The sequence below is a fragment of the Peromyscus eremicus genome, chromosome 3, assembly GCF_949786415.1.
Source record: "Peromyscus eremicus chromosome 3, PerEre_H2_v1, whole genome shotgun sequence".
Taxonomy (NCBI): Eukaryota; Metazoa; Chordata; class Mammalia; order Rodentia; family Cricetidae; genus Peromyscus; species Peromyscus eremicus.
Genome location: NC_081418.1, coordinates 56,812,602 through 56,830,406, shown reverse-complemented (window position 1 = coordinate 56,830,406; position 17,805 = coordinate 56,812,602). Strand labels below are relative to the sequence as shown.

Sequence of the window (17,805 nt, the reverse complement as noted above, 5' to 3'; positions counted from 1 at the left end):
CAGACGCTGATTATAATCAGATCAAACTGGGGTGAGCTGATAAATCAAGTTCTGCCAGAAGAGTCTGGCTTTGAATTCTAGGAAACTCATTAAGGTAATGTCAGCTATCTTGACAGACAGCATTGGAGACTTCTCCATGTGATATAATTTCATCTACTAGCATCTGATGCCACGAACCAAGTTTCTTTTCCTTTCTGACATGTCTAAATGCTATACACAGGCGAGCATTTCATCTGCCCTCTCCTCAGAAGTCGCTGCCGATCCAATCTCTGCTAAATCCTTTCTAATATAAGTGAAGCAGTGTGTCTTTCCTTTTTTCTACTTTCTCATTAGAAATGAAGCTTCCAAGGCAGTTCAACATTATTCTTATTTTCACAAGGACTTATTTTTTTATAGACCTTTCTCCTATAATATAACCTCAATTATATTTCCCCTTGGATTATTCATGATTTTATAGGATTTTTTTTCTGAATCATGTCTGCACATATTTTATTTATTTCAGTGAAAAGGTATAGTCCCTATCAGGAAGTGATATTCAAAACAGATCAACAACAATGCTAAGCTTGCATTTTAAAAAGTCTTAAATATTTGATTATTATCTCCACTTTGTTCTCTCAGATTATTTTATTCACATTTATTTAACATTATCAAAAAAACATTATCTTCTATTTTGATAAAACCCAACCCCTTTGCTGGATATGTATCTGTTCATCGTAAAATACACTTACTCTGGATTTAGTTTTATAAAACTACATCATAATTTTATTTTACTTTTGCCTTTCCTGTGGTACTTTTAGCCTCAGATTAACTTGTAGTTCACAATTTAACAGCATACAATAACTTTTTGTTATCACTAGCCTGATTTTTTCCTTCCAAATGTTGTTCTCAAGTTCAATAGCAAACATCTATTGCATGTAAGTCACTTCATGTGTTAACATTTCAGTCATTTCTACATGCTGTTACTTCCAGGAAGTTTGCTTCATACAGCATGGAAGTCTATCAATGGATTTGTCACATCAGGGACAGTTTGCAAAAAGAAGTCTTGCATGGAAGGTTCTTTAGTGGAAAATTTAAAGCATATATACATATAGTATGCACACACATACACATACACACACATATATATTTGTATTCCTACACAGAAACAAACACCCTGATTATATAAACCAATGTTTGATTTAATTCCCTTCCACACACCTATATGCTTACTTGTATGCAAATTTACAGATATTCATACACATATAGCTATAGAGTCTACTACAGTTTGGGTATGAAATGTCCCCCACAGCCCATACAGTGAAAGTTTTGTCCCAAGTGCATCAATACACAGAGATCAGGGCTTGAAGAATGGTAGGATTATGAGGGCTCTCATCTCATCAATGGGTGATCCCATTGGTGAATTCATGCTTTAATGGGTTGGGGGGGGGCTTTTTGTGTGTGTGGGGGGGTGAGTTTTCTTACTTACATCTTCTTGGCTGTCATAAGGTGAGCAGCCTGGCTCCACCATGCTCTTCCCATCTCATGTTTCCTTATCACAAATCCTAATCAATGGGAACAAGTCACCACCAAACTTGTTTCCTCAATAATAGAAAACTAATTAAAATAGATGAGTATATAGATACATAGATGATATAGAAAGATAAGTATAGAGATATTCACCGAGACAGATGTATATTGTGGGTTTCTTCCTTAATTTGAGCAGTCTCTTTATTCCAGGAGGAAGAATAACAGATTGCCCAAGAACAGAAGGAAGAAAGAAAATGTTACCATTGGTCATCTTGTCATTTCATTACCAGGCTTATATTAATTACATTGATATAGTCTATATATTTTTAAAAAAGTCTTATGACACATTTCAGAGCAAACTAGGTACTTTAAGATACTCTACATTTTTGTTTTATTTTATTAGTTTAACTATTGTGAGTCTGGTTATTTCAAAATTTAAGTCCTTTAGAAATCTGTGGGATTTGTATGCACTGACGGTATTTTGAAAGGATGCATTTCTTCTCTGCTTTTACTGAGACCACTTCACAACATTCTCTATTTTTTTTTCATTGTAACCTTATAAATTCATGCAACCTTATGGCTGTGGCTAATGGGCCAAAGGCTTTGTCCTGCTATCTTTTGAAGTTTCTTCCTTTAGAGGTGAAGACCTACTATCCATCTGCTCATTCTTGTTGCTTTGGGTACCTTCCCATTTGGATGGCTTGAAATACAGACAGAATAAAATGCTTGGTTTCTAGATAGGCTGTAATGACTGCCTTCTCCAAAGCAAGATTAATTTGGGCCAACTAACATAACGACTCAGTTATGTAAAAATTGTGGCTGGCTAGACAATGGGCTTGTTCTAGGTATAGCAATGTCTTTGCTGTCCTAGCCTTCTTGAGGTCGTGTCTCCTTTGCTAGCATGCACAATGCTCCCCTTTTTGGTGCTGAATATGCTTCTTTACTGTGTGTTCTCTGTGTTGTTCCTCTCTGATACATACAAGATTGACCTCAGCAGAGGAATTCCCTTCTCCTGACAGGAATCAGTCCCACCATACTATAAAAGCAAATGTCCCAGTTCAGGAAGTGAGTAGGACTGACTGTCTCTGTCAGTGTCCTGCTACATAATCTCATGTTCTGTGCCCTGCCCATCTCTGATCTAACTCATCCTAACTGGAGCTCTCAGAAAACAAGAGTAAATTAACAAAATGAGAAGGCGATATTGAATGCATTATTTATGATAAGTGTATGTATAGGAATGTCTTCTGGAAAATTTTTTTAATAAAAAGAAAATGTCAACCTCTAGTGTTTGTATTTTATCTGAAAAGAAATGGATATAACCTTTTGCAACATTTTTCAATTTCATCAACATGCAATTTGCATGTTCTGAAATATCTTGATATTAAAAACATGAAAGTCAAGTGCTCTACAGAAAGAGAAGCATGTTTTCATTTCTTTCACATCGAATGTTTCCCAATATGCTCACAAACAAATTGTCAGCTGAATCATCATTTCTTAAAACACATGTCAGGGCCAAACAGAGAATATTGGATCAGAAGAGTTCAGAAGGAAGCTCTTAGAGCTCTTCTAAAATGTCCCTTTTGCCCTGCTACTTAGTAAAAATGCCTCAGTCTATAATTTTTAAATATAATAAAGCAAATAATAATGCTGCAGTCTAGAAGAAATTGTTAAAAATGATCAAGTGATTACTTTATTGGGTGGCCTCGTGTATTTTCTTTCTTCCAGTTTCGTAGTAGACACTACATGAGGCATGAAGACATATGAACTTGCATTTTAACATAGGCTTGGCCTGAGTATGATATTTGCTTGCTTGCTTGCCTTTCTTTTTCTTTTTTTCTTTTTGAGTAAATTGATGAGCACTGGTGAGGCTACATTTCTTCGGATATATGATGGAAATAGTGACGTGTGATTCCGAGTGTGAGAGCCGGTGTAATAGGCCCATTCGCTCTCATTCCCAAGTAAATATTTAATAAATACCAATGTCATTTCTGTCTTGTCATCATCATTAGCACAATCTCATTTAGGAATAATTATTGTTAAGCATTATTTATCTAATGATATAAGAGACAATACATTTTGCTTACACTTGTGATCATGTGCCAAAAGAAAACAAAAATTGAGCAAGTTTCTTAAGGGAATTTACTACCTGAGGTGAGGGTCATGGTAGCCATAACAAACATAATAACATTATTGATTGTCCCCTAAAATCTCTTTACTTAGCAACCAGCCTTGGTAACTTGTAAGCATATATAATGTTTAATAGAATCCAGAGATGTTTTATCATTTCTAGGTGGAAAAAAATGATAGCTTTGGAAACCTAGTCTCTGAAATAAAATATATGTATTATTTTGTTCATAGGCATGACTCTAAAAGTTTGCTCTTCCTGCTTTGTTTCTCTGGTCTTCTTTGTCACCTTTATTCTGCTTGGCAAAAGATTCAGATTCAAGCATAAAAGTTAGTGAAGGGAGCGGGGGTGAGAGAAAACCTTAGCCAGTAAAGTGCTTGGCATGCAAGCATGATGCTTTGAGTTCAATTCTAGAGCCCATGTGGGGTATATACATGTGGTCACAGCACTGGAGAGGTGTTGATGATTGGATCCATGGAACTCACTGACCAGTCAGTCAGCCTAGCCTAATTTTGTGCTCCAGGTTCAGTGAGAAAGTGCCTCAATAAAAAATGGTGTATGGTGACCAAGAATGACATCTGAGGTTTTATTTTCAACCATGTATATAGGCGCAAACACACACACACACACACACACACACACACACACACACACACACACACACGGTTGTTGGCGGGGTGATAGAAGGCTTGAGAGAGAGCCTGCTCATCTCTCTCAATGGAGAGACTTCCTGTGAAGCAGCCTGTTGAGAGAATTGTGAATTACCAAGTGAAGTCTATGTCCCTGTAACAAATGCCATCTTGCTGAAATGTGGAATAAAACCATCTGCAGCCTTTTTTGAAACAGCACAAGGAAATGGAAGGCCTTTTTGCTTTAACAAATCCTCTAAATCCATCTGGATGTTAAGAAATCAGTTATTGTCACCCAATGGCTGGAGATTTTATTTAGCGATTTGACATAAGACCCTTTTGTCAGCAAAGCAGAGCTGTTGGGCTTGAATCACCCTTTGGTCCTTAACAGGAATGCCCCACCTGTCTACAATGGTGCAGCTGCACATTCTTCAGTTGAGAGTATAAATTGTCACTACTCTAGAATGGGATCTTGGAGCAGCTCACCTTAGAAGTAATCTTCACTGTTTGTGATGGTTGCCTTAAGTGTTACCTTATGTACAATATCCAGTTGTGGACTCAAACACAAATCCAGGCTGTATATTAATGAAAGTGCAAAGTGAACTTTTCATTAGAGATCGTTCTAGCTCATCTACATGGGTTTCCTTCAGTGGTTGGAAACCCCAGAGTGTAGGTTGGAAACATCCTTCAGAAGAAGCCTTACCTATAGGTGGCTGCTGCATCTCTACCTAAGTGCCCCACCTTGTCCCTCCTGATGATAAGACTCATTTTGAATGTGCCTAGTTAGGCCCCACAATCCCATAAACAAATACCTGGCAGTAAATATCCAGTGCCATCCTTCTCTGATCCTGTGCCTGGATGTACATGAACTAATAGGTCTCCTTAACAGTGCTATACTATAGACTCTCTGCTTCCTCCCCTTCCTGTCATCCCAAACATTCTTAACCTGCCTTCCTAAAGAAACATCTGCAGCAAACAAGGGGAGAACCTAGTTCACAAAACACATGCCCACATTTCTAGAAATTGTAATGGATCCTAAATTGGTTCTCTGTTTCTTCAATGATAAGTTCTAAAAGTCATAAACACAATGATTTTAATGTCATAGGTTTAAAACACAAGCTCATAGTTTAAGCTATGTTATTTGAAAGCACTCTATTTGACCACACCATGTTTCCAAAGCACTTAACAAAGGGTTACATTACAAGAGCAAATTAGCAATTCTCTAGTAATATTCTATGGACTCCACAGAGGGATTTTTTTTCTTTGAGACTGGGTCTTTCTATGTAGCTTAGGCTATACTCAAACTTATGATCTCCCTGCCTATCTTCCCAAGTATGAGGATTATAGGTGTGTGGTACCACATACATCTTGGAAAGTATTTTCACAGCAAAAATGATTTTTTTTCAGTATCTTATGTAGGAGACATGTTTTAAGCACAACACGTAATATCTGATAAATCAGGAATGTTTTCATTTTATAGAGTCATAAGAATGGACAATTTTTAGCTGGGTGGTGGTAGCATATAATTTTAATCCCAGTGCTCAGGATGCAGAGGCAGGCAGATCTCTGAGTTTGATGTCAACCTGGTCTACAGAATGAGTTTCAGGACAACCAGGGCTACACTGAGAAACCCTGTCTCAAACAAACAAACAAACAACAAAAAGAATGGATAATTTTAAAAATAATTCATTAGTAAGAATCATTAATGTCATTAGTAAGAATCATTAATGATTTGATATAAGCTAGGAAAAATAATGAAACTAATTTAATCCAATTTTATTTTTGATGGACAGTATGTGTGAATATAAGCAAAAACAGGGAGGAATATTCATGAAAGAATATTAAAATTCAAAGTTCTTCCCTTTTACATATTTGCCTAAAGTACTATTACCATTAAAAATTTCAAGTATAGCCAGGCGGTGGTGGCGCACGCCTTTAATCCCAGCACTCAGGAGGCAAAGCCAGGCGGATCTCTATGAGTTCGAGGCCAGCCTGGGCTACCAAGTGAGTTCCAGGAGAGGCTCAAAGCTACACAGAGAAACCCTGTCTCGAAAAACCAAAAAAAAAAAAAAAAATTTCAAGTATATATTATTTCATTTATCCAATCTTTCAGAAGAACTTTTTTTTTTTTTGGTTTTTTCGAGACAGGGTTTCTCTGTGTACCTTTGCGCCTTTCCTGGAACTCACTTGGTAGCCCAGGCTAGCCCCGAACTCACAGAGATCCACCTGGCTCTGCCTCCCGAGTGCTGGGATTAAAGGCATGTGCCACCACCGCCTGGCTCAGAAGAACTTTTATAAATCTCATTTTTTTTTTCCACAGAGGAAGAGTCAAAAAGTATAGGATTTTAAAAAATAAGACAAATCTATTGTTTTCTAATCTTTTTTGAAATTGGATAAAAAGCCATTTATTTCTTCATTTATATGATCTTTTATTACAAAGTAAAAAAGTAAATTAACAACCTTGGCTTTATGATTTCTTAATATGCTGAAGTTTAACTAGTTTAAGTGCAATTATATCAACTCACATTTCTCACAAATTAGAAGAAACCTATATATTGAGAAACATTTAAGGAAAATTTAGTGATGGTATAGTTTCTGTGGTGTTGTGATTTTCTCACCTAATCTTTGTTTAGAAGAGATTACTAATAGTGTACTGTCCTGCCAGGAAACAAAGGAAACGTGGCTAAATAGCTACAAGGAAAAACAAATCTAAAATCTGGAATTCTCATACATACTTTAAATGTACACTTATTTAAGAGAAAGTCTTGCCTTGAAGGGATATCTATTTGAATTCAACTTTTGAGCATCAACATCTAGATTCTGTCTAACCAGGAGGACATTAAGAAGATAATTTGTCAACTCTATGTATTGATAGGATGAATAACCTCACAAAATGTCCATGTTTCCATCTTTTTGAAGGAAACTAACTGTACTCACAAGCACTCAGTAAGTCAAGCGATAGAAGTGAGCGGGCCTTATTGCTTTATAGAGAATGCTTACTTCTTGATGTCTCACTCAGAGCTCAGCAACTTTGCAACTTCAGAGGTCCCAGGTGATTAAAAAACAAACAAACAAAAAATCCTCCACTCTTCCTTCTCTGCCTTTTAGGTATAAGTTCTTCCTGTAAAGTCTTTTTATACAATTTGCATATGTACAACTCCTTCATTCTTAAAATTATCAGCAATTCTTAAGTCCTCCTTTTGTTCTGCCTGTGACTCCTCCAGCCAGTCACTGCTTCACCTATAAACATCCTGAAAATCATCACGTACTGTTTCTTTTCTCCATTCATTCTGCAGTGGCCTCCAACAATGGCTACCCAGACAGGTTTCCTCTTTGGGGTATGTTACCATTGGCCTTGTCTCAGTTTTCATTTTTGTTATTTTTTTTTTTTTTTGCTTTGTGTATTTTTTTTATAAACAGTAATCTCCCTGAAAAAACTCCTGTTTTTCTGTCGGTTTTTACTGTTCTGATCATCACTTTTCAGTCCCTTCAGACAGCTGCATCCTTTCCTTCCATTATCACCCTCCCTTTTAATTGGTACTGCCTTGCCTTTCCTTTTATCTTCTGTTTTCACTCCTCACATAAGCATCCACCATTGTTTACAGATGTCTACCTTGGTTGTGCTCATCCACACAGAGGAAGACCACACTTCTCCTTCCACTTTAGTTAGGATTGGCAAAGCATGTGACTTGTTTTGGTTCACAAAATGTGGGCACACTTGATGTCCTTCTTTCTCTGGGAAGAGCTAGAGCTCAAGTCTCTACCTCCTAGGTCCTTGGAACAGCCATTATGAAGCTGGCCTAGAACCAAACAGACCAGAAAAGTCAAAACTTTAATGCCATCATTGAGATGGGTCAGTTTGGACTGTGTCCCCTGCTCTTCTAATATAAACACAAGAATAGAGAGCATGAGGACCCCTTCATTTCATTTTGGTTATTGGCTATGTTTATATGGCAATGAAGGGAAAAACTCTATTAGTCTTTTTGGTGTCAATTAAAAGGATTTGCACCCTATAGGCCATCACCATCAAGATGAATGCCTGTCCTCAGTGTTAGCTCTTGAAACTCTCACTCTCCAGATTTCCCTTCAAAAGCAACCCTGCCAAAAAGCCTTAGAGCTGCTGCTCAGCTTCCCAAGTCAAAAGCTTGAGCCGCCATGGAATTTTCCTCATTTACTCTATGTAAGTCATTTGATTTTTTCACCTTAACCTTGAACAAGTTTTTCTTCCTCTCTCAGTCCTGGTGGGCCTCTCAGACACCCACAGACACTGTGCTGGAAGGTCCCTTCACATCAGCTCTGCCTTCTACTCCCTTCTCCATGTGACAACCTGACTGTCCAGCTTGCAGCCATCCTTTCCCTCCAAGGAATAATGCTCAGTGTGAAATCCACAGAGGTGCAGGGTTGATCTCCAGGCTCCTGTCCTGCCTCTGTGGCCTCTGGTTCTCTTCTAGCCTCTTACTCCCTTCTGTTAAGTTCTGCACTAACTGGTTTTCATTTTAGCCTCAGTGAGCACATGACCTCTCTAACCTGGAGCCTCATCCATTTTTTTTTTCTTAGTCAACTTGTGTGAATTCTTCCATTTTAGCTTACATGCTACATTTCCTGAGATACAGGAAATGCATACGCATCAGCCATCATTAATTTCCCTTCACATCTTTCTAGCTAAGACTCTCATAACTGCCTGCCGATGCTGTTTACATAGCCTCACATAGCTCTTTTCCCTGCTGCCACTCTGCGTTTGTGGTTGACAGTGTCTGCCCTGTCAATTCTAGCCACGGCAATGTGCATCATCAAAAGCGTTATTAGACTTAACTTTCTAAATGTGTTTTTTCCCTCTTTCTTTGCTTCTTTTCTTTCTTAAATATTTACTTATTTACTTGTGTGTGTGAATACGTATATATGCATGTATCTGTGTGTGTGTGTGTATGTGTGTGTGTGTGTGTGTGTGTGTGAGATCTCTACTGTAATGCATATAGAGATTAGAGAACAATTTGCTTTTTCTTTTCTTCTATCATGTGGATCCTCAACTTGTCAGGCTTGGCAGCCAGTACTTCTACCCACTGAGCCATCTTACTGGACCTATAATTTTATTTAGACAGATCTTCAGTAAAGGCAGGCTTTAAGTTTCCTGTGTAGCCTACAATGGCCTTAACCTTGAACTCCTGCTTTACAAGTGCTGGTAGTACAGACTGCACCATGATACCGTTTAATGAAGTGCTGGAGATTGAGCCTAAGCCTTTCATGTTAGGCAAGCACTCAGCTGACTGAGCTATCCTGCTGGTTCCGACTGTATTCTTCAGCATTGTCTTTGTCTCGGACTAAGCCCTCCGGTTTTAATACTAACATTACGGCCCATAACTAATCAGATAAATGATTAACCTTTGATTCATATACTGATTTGTAACAATGAATTTTGTTTACTTAAAACAATTTTTAGCTGGAATTGGTTAATGCTTTTTAAAATGTCTAAACGGTTTCAAAAGTTAAACACCAAGATTTTTTTAAGACTGGAAAATAGAAAGTTGGAAAAATGGTTATCTTGAAAAGTACACCAAAGTTTAGATTTTTATTTTTTATTTTGGTAAAAATAGGTTATAAGTCACAATGCTAAAGTTGTGTTTTCTTCTCCTTTGGTTGTCACTAAATCATGGTTTAGTATCATCAAAGTATATTGAATTTTACACAGCTTACTTTACAGGCAAAAATTGTGAACATAACTCCTTTTCAATAGATACAAAATCTAATAGTAAACTACCCGAAAGGATGGATAATTTATATGGCTTCTTCCAACATAAAAAGCAATAAAAGTCTAACTGATGAGAACTAGGCTATATTGAGAAATTAAAAGAAATGAAACCCTGGAAACCAACAAACAGCACTAAATATCATCAGAAAGACATGAAACACAGCCACCCACACTTCTGCAATTAAATAAATCTTCATATATGCAGGAAATGAATACTTCAGGAGAAAATTCTGAATTAGAAACTATAATAGGATTTGTAAAATAAATATATGAATGCAGTACATTCGAAGACACCCAAATAGGTGATTTTAAACAGGCTAGCAGGTCCTGTCTAAATAAGTGAAACACCTTAGCCATCTGAAGGCACTGGGATTATAGACTAGTACTGTATTCCAGCAGAATATAAATTTATCTTTCTCCCACTGTCTGACTTTTCAGATTCAAGTTCTTTGTGTGTGTGAAGAGGCAGGGTGTGTGTAAGGGTATGTGTGTATGTATAGGTGTATGGATGTGTGTGTGTGTGTGTGTGTGTGTGTGTGTGTGTGTATGTGTGTATGGGTGTATGGGCATGTGTGTACGTATGAGTGTAAGGGTGCGTGTGAGGGTATATGTATATGTACATATGTGTGTGTGTGCGTGTGTGTGTGTGTGTGTGTGTGTGTGTGTGTGCATGCAGAGGTAAGAGGGAAACTCAGGTGTCATCCCTCAGGCTCTGCCAGTTATTTATTTATGTATGTTTCTTTATCTTTGTTTATTTGTTTTCTTGTCTGTTTATTCATTTGCTTGAGATGATGGTTTCACTGGCCTGGAGCTTGCCAAGCAGGCTAGGTAGGCTCCTGGGAAGGCCTCGGGATCTGCATGTCTCTTCCTCCTCTGTCTCAGCTGTAGGATTACAAGCACCTGCCATCATATTCAACGTTTTTACCCGAAGGACATTTATTTTAAAATCAGAAGGGGGCATTTAGAAGTAAACAAGGTATCTTGCAAGACAAACAGAGGATCATGGCATGAACATTCTCCTTCAGATTTCCCGACTCCTGAGTTAAGCACACACTGCCTGTGGCATTGGCAAGGAGAGAAACAATGGAGTGGGGAGAGGAACACTGTGAACTCATCAGGTGCTCAGTCAAGTTACTTCTGCTTGGCTGTGAGTTTACAAGTACACTTCAGGCAAGAGAAAAGAAAAGGTTAACTATCTTAAAATCTGTATTTCTGTGTAGTCCAGCTAGTTTTTGTACTTGAAATGGCTCCTGAGGTCCATATTAGGTGTTCACAATGTTCAATTGGCAATCCCAGTTTACCATGTCTTTTCATCCCAAAAAAAACCCAGGTTCAGCTTAGTCTTGTATAATGTCTGGAGATAATTGCCAGCACTCCACTGTCAAGCTGACCAACTTCCTGTGCTCACTTGTATCATTCTAGACTCTCAAAAGTATTTCCCCATAGATAGGTGCAGTAACCCTCACAAAAGGATTTTGCTTTTTTCCCAGTGTAGAAGTGATGGTAATGAAGACATCTGTGTAAGAATCATAAACTACCCCATATATGTAACGAACTATTAGAAATGTCATTTGAGCATTTGTTTTGAACAACAAACTCGGGGGGAAAAGATTAAACCGTGGACGACAATATAGGAAACATTCAAAGGCAGAACAAAAAATTCTATGCTACTAAAAGTGCCCTTGGCACTAGACTCTCTACAAAACCTCCATCTTTTTTTTTTTTTTTTTTTTTTTTTTTTGGTTTTTCGAGACAGGGTTTCTCTGTGTAGCTTTGCGCCTTTCCTGGAACTCACTTGGTAGCCCAGGCTGGCCTCGAACTCACAGAGATCCACCTGGCTCTGCCTCCCGAGTGCTGGGATTAAAGGCGTGCGCCACCACCGCCCGGCCAAAACCTCCATCTTTTGCTTTAAGCTAAAGACTACTGGCTAGCTTTCACAACAGTTTCATTAATAACCTGAGAAGTCACCATTTTGAAAGCAGTGAAAGCAAGCTGAGAAAGCAACTATTTAAAATAGGGTTCTGGCTTGAACTCAGGTCCTTATGCTTAACATGCAAATGCTGAGTGTCTCTACAGCATCTCAGATTCTTACAGGACTTGTGTCAGAAGCAGATTCAATTTTTCCAATGAGTTTTGCCTTTTTCATATTATTACATTCATAATTCTGAGGCTAAAAAGTTAAAATATGCTGACAACCTTTGGATAACCACAATCGGTTTTCTCAAATTGGGTAATACTTGGTTATTTCCATTGATATGACCTCATTCCAATTTCTACATGGAACTATACAACTTCTATTACGTTTGTTTCTATATGTTTATATGATTGGTTAAGAGCAAATAAATTCATAATCACATTGAAAACTGAACATGACTATAAGGGATAGCCGAAAAAATATTTTAAAAGTGATTCCATTTTCAAATTTTGTAATAACAATGGATAATACTGTAATCCACATATTATCATCCTCTAAGAAGTCATGAGAAATCAATAATGATTGAGTAAGTCTACATTTGCTAGCTAATGGTATGGCACAAACAAATAGTAATCAATAGAAATGCACATGCTCCACATGCCTATCAATTCTTAGTCCTAAGTGTCTTAGAAGCTACAGAGCTTCAAATGACGTCTGGAGAGTAAGGCTCTTAGAATAAAGAATAACATTTAAGTGCATAGCTATTACAGCTTCATTTGATATTCATTTTAATTGCAACGACTATAATGAATATACTTTGCATTCAAACAGATGCCAATGAGTGTGTCTGAAGAAGTTCCAGTATAATTCAGTCTTAGTTACAGAATGACTAAGTGGATATTTAAAATCAGACGTTACCACGAAATAGGAAAGAAACAATTATAGCAAGCGTTAGTTCCTTAAAACAACTAATTAAAGATTTTTATTAAATTCTCTTCTTTCTTACTTTGAGTGCTGCAGACTCCGGTCCACAGGGAGCTTTGACATGCTAGCCACTGCTGCACGTCTGTCCCTGTGCTGCACAGTAGCTCACCTGGGACAGAGCAAAGGGGAGTGGGGGAAAGGACACTGGAGAGTAGGCAGAAATCCACTTTGCAATGTCTAGAGATTGTTCCATCAATTGGATTAAAAACAACACTGTATTAAGTGCAATTTAGCTGAAAAAAAAAGCAGTCAATTACATATGCCATTTTAATTTTAGTTGTCCAGAGAATCCTTATTTCTTTTAGTCCTCTCCAACATAAAGGACTAACTACTTCGATTTAAACAGACGAAGCACACATGCCATAAACGGTGTTTCCCAATAATGGCTCACAAAACAACCTGTGAATGTTTGCTGAAAGCAGTCATAACCAAATCCCAACCAAATCCCATCAAAACCTGTGTGAAGGGTCCTGGAATCAGTATTGCGATAAGCAACCCAAAAATGTGCATGCTTGTTCCTGTTTAAGGAGAAATGTTAATGGGTTCATAAAGGAATATTTGAAGCTATGCACTTTCATTCAAATTAGCAAGTATGTATGAAGAACAGATCCTGTGTGAATGAAAAAATGACAGGGTATTTCGGCAGAAGAGGAGGCAGAAACAATGTAAGAGTCAGAGGGGATGGAGGACACCAGGAGACTAAGGCTCTGGAAGTCAAGTGAACAAAGCTTATTGTACTAATGGAGAGTGAAACAGCAAGCACAGGGCCTGCAGGCGTCTGCACTGGGTCCTGGTCATGTATATTATAGCTTTCAGTTTAGTATTTCCATGGGACTCCCGAGTGTGTGAATGACTGGGTGTCGGATCCTTGTACCTGCTCTTGGGCTCTTTTCCTTCTGTTGGGCTGTCTTGTCCAGCTTTGATGGGACTGTTTTTGTTTTATCTTATTATATTTTATTTTGTTATATTTGTTCTCTAAAGGAAGTGGATCCTGATGGGTGGAGAGGTGGTGAGCAACTGGGAGGAATAAAGGGAGATGAAACTCTTATCAGGAATGAGAAAAAATATGTTTTTAATAAAAGAGGAAGAAAGGAAAGAATAAGGTGCTTCTAAAATGCCCAGTGCACATGATGATAATTTTCAAAGAACATTTTAGGTATAATGACAACCTATAATTGTTTTAAAACAGAATGTTGGATTCTCGGAAAATATAAGTAAAATATTGCATTTATTGTGAAAGTTAGAAATTCACTCTTGGTTTCCATCAAGTAGTTCTTTCCTGAAAAGGTCATCTGGAGGTCAAAGGGAAAAGTATCTACTTTATTTTAGAAAATGTAACTTACTATAAAACAAATTTATTGTTATAGTTTTGCCCATGGCTCTGAAGAAATATCTTCACAAAAAGCAACATAAGGGAGAAAGGGCTTATTTGGCTCACAGTCAAGGTTACAGTCCATTATTTCAGGGAAGTGAAGGCAGGAGCTTGGAGCAACTAGTCATATCCATCCACCATCAAGAGTTAGGGGCAATGAACTAACCCGTGTACAGAGTGGTTAGTGCTCTCTGCTCTCATACAGTTCAAGATCTCCTGCCTAGGGAATGCTGCCACCCACAGTGGGGAGCTCTTCCCTCAAGTGAATAACCAATCACTATCAACTCCCACAGACCAACCCTGTCTATATAATCTCTCATTTATATTCCCTCTGAAGTGATTCTATATTTTCAAGTTGACAGTTAAAACTGTCACATTTCTCTTATTTTCCTAAGCTTTGTATATCATACACTATATAAAAGAGAGCAAGAAGGATGTGAGATTCCTTATGTGGCTGATAGAAAAATATTATTAGTGAAGGAAAGAGGGAAGGCTACCTATTAAACCAAGAGAAATAAAGGTTAGTTGCCTTAATAACCCTTAAATCAGTTCTCCTGGTACCTAAACTGTAAGTTATTAGTATACTTATTTGACAGCTCTCCTGCATTTTTAAAAAATACTATTATATTTTAACTACTAGAGGAATTTGATAATGAAAATTTGACTATACCAATGAAAGTGCCAAGATTTCTTTCTGATGAGCAATTTGTCCCACTCCTTTCCCATTCCAGGACTGGAGACTAATTAACTGAAATCTGTGAACAGAGCTTCTGTGAAGAGCACTCACTCATGAAACAGAGAAAAACAAGCTGATGAGATTCATTAATGACTCTTTCTGCCCTTGGTTTTTCCACAGTCATTGGCTAATACTTGCTAGCAATGCAAGCAGGGTCCAGTAAAAATTTCTGAGAGCAGTCAAGGGCAACAGAAACACCTGTTGGACTGTGTAGAACTCTCAAATTCTCAGAGTTGGTCTCCAGCCCATTCAGATGTGATATCATCTGAGAACTCATCATATATCTGCTAGAACCACTAAGCAAAATGCCAGAGGCATGCAGGAAGCTGAGCAGTGAGAATGTGTTCCCTTGTTGTTCAGGAGGAAAAAAGCCTAAGTTCAAGGAGCTGGTAAATTTAGTTTGGCATGCCAGGGGCCTCCTTCCCATGTCCATACATGGCAGAGAGAGAGGGGCGGAGATAAAGAAAAGAGAGAGAAGGGAGAGAGAGAGAGACAGATAGGGAGAGAAAGTGTGAGGGAGAGGGAGGTTGAGAGGGAGAGAGAGATACCTTTAATCTTCGGTAAAGCTGCCAATCCAGTTGGGATTAGGACATCTCCATTCTGACTACACTTAATATTATTATCAACTAAAAGCCATATCTCCAAATACAGCCATTTGGGGAACCAGGGCTTCCACATATGTATCATTGAGAAACACAGTTCATTTTATGGCACTCAAAATAAATGTGTACTTTCAACCTCATTTTAGATTCATTGTATCAAAAACACAGGGAGTGGAGCCTGACAGCTCTGTGTGTTGTTCTCGAGCACATGCAGGCTCAGAAACACGTAGACTCACAAGGACAGGTGGGGACTCAGTCCACAGCACAGCATTTACTTGCATCCAGACCCATGTCCATACTCACTACCCAAGTCAGGGCTTCTGAACAGCACCAGAAGAGTCATTCACATCACATCTACTGCCATTCATTCCCAAGTATCAACCTGGGAACTTCTTTTTGCTTTTTCAGTGACACACTGCTTCAACATGCAAACCATAATCATCTTTCTGCCAAACAATACAATACCTAATTTTCTAAACCTATCAGTTTTATATTTTCAGATTTTACTCTTCTAGAGTCCATGGTGTACACTATAAACACACTAATAGCACAAGGCTTTGCACAGGAGAAACACACAATCACGAAATCATCTATATTTTGTCTCTAACTCTTCTCCACAAGCAGTTACCAAAGAATGCTGATCTAATCCAGTATTGATTTAGGGTAGCACATAGCCCACTACTCTTTGACACAATGCAATGACATAGTAATGCTTATTAATTAAAAGTATACCATTCACATCTTTACATGCCATAGACCTCATAGATGCCTAATGTAGTACCTCACCAAAACAGACATTCTTTTCTCAATTGAACAGAAAAAAAACATGGGAAAGTGAGGCCGGATAACAAAGGATCCATAGTAGAACATTGTCACTATAGTCTGTAATAGTTGTATTACATTCTTGAAAATTGTTCTTGCCACAAAAAGGTAAGGTACACATATGCAAATTAGCTTGATTTAGCCATTCTGCAATCATATTTCAAAATACATTGCTCATGATAAATAGCTTTACTTACTGCATAAGATAGGCAAATACACAGGAGTTCAACTTCAATGAACATCCCAAAGATGCATCTGGAAAACCTCACAGCTGCAAATCTGAAGGCACTGTTCCCTTCACTTAAGGCTCGTGCTCACTTTTGGTGCTGTGTTGTGGACCAAAGAATGCGTATCTTTGGCCACATCTTAAATTTAGTGTCATGCCCCACCCCCAACACATGAGGTGTTCTTGCGGAGAATGTATTTTGAGTATAACTTTGGGGGCTTCTTTGTTCTCAAAACCCCAAAACAGTCTTGTGCACACAAATACACTATATATTAGTAAAATAGACTGTCATGATAGGAACTTCAGGGAGGGTTTCTTAAGACAGATACCATTAAAGGACAGCAAAGAGCCCTAAAATCTCTTGCTGCTTTATACCAGATTTCCTGGCAGACAGCCTTCAGAAGGCTTTCATCTTTACGTTAAAGACACCAGAGGAACTCAAAGAGCAACACTTGAAAGCTCACAAGGAGCTCTGACAAACTTTTGCCCAAGGCAACTGCTTGATGAACAAGCATTAACAGCATACCTTGTATATGTGCATAAAACCAAAAAAATCCATAAACTTAAAATAATGGAATTGCTTTAAAATCCATGCATTCTGAGCTTCACTGTCCAGAAAACATTTTGAAAGATTACAATGGACTTATTTACAGCCATCTGCACGTTAAAGATCGATGACTGGACAAGAAGATAATAAGCCACACCTGTTGGATTGTTCAGGCAATTGCAAACACCAGCTGAGAGAGTAATTAAAAGCGATGTTCCATCGCAGCCTACCTGGAGTGTTCAACAACCTGGACATCTTGCAGAAGTAGGAGACGTACTGCTCACAGTACTCGGCGCTGCTGGTGATGGCACTGATCTGGTCCATGGAGGCACTGTAGATGAGCTGTGTCACCGAATACTTTTCTGGGTTGTAGCCTACCACTGTTGTCTGCATCTGTAAGTCGTGAGACACTATGGTCCACACCTTGTCCTCTGTGGGCAGAGAGATAATTAAGACAGTGGCTCATTAGTACTCCCGTACTCCTTCAAACATCAGAAGATAATTGAGCTACATTTCAGTTGCTATTTTCATTAAATTGGTAAAAACCGGAATGAGAGGGAGCAGTTCTGACAGTATTTTAATGTGTATGTGTGTG

At 38.2% G+C, this 17,805-nt stretch overlaps 1 protein-coding gene across 1 annotated transcript in view; it reads right to left on the bottom strand.

The window, feature by feature from the left end:
• The window catches only part of Cntnap2 (contactin associated protein 2), a 1,432,736-nt gene that overhangs the window by 665,883 nt on the left and 749,048 nt on the right, over positions 1–17,805 (bottom strand). The window contains exon 13 of the mRNA XM_059257035.1: positions 17,441–17,641. Within this exon, the coding sequence (XP_059113018.1) occupies positions 17,441–17,641 (201 nt within the window). The remainder of the gene's footprint in view (positions 1–17,440; positions 17,642–17,805) is intronic.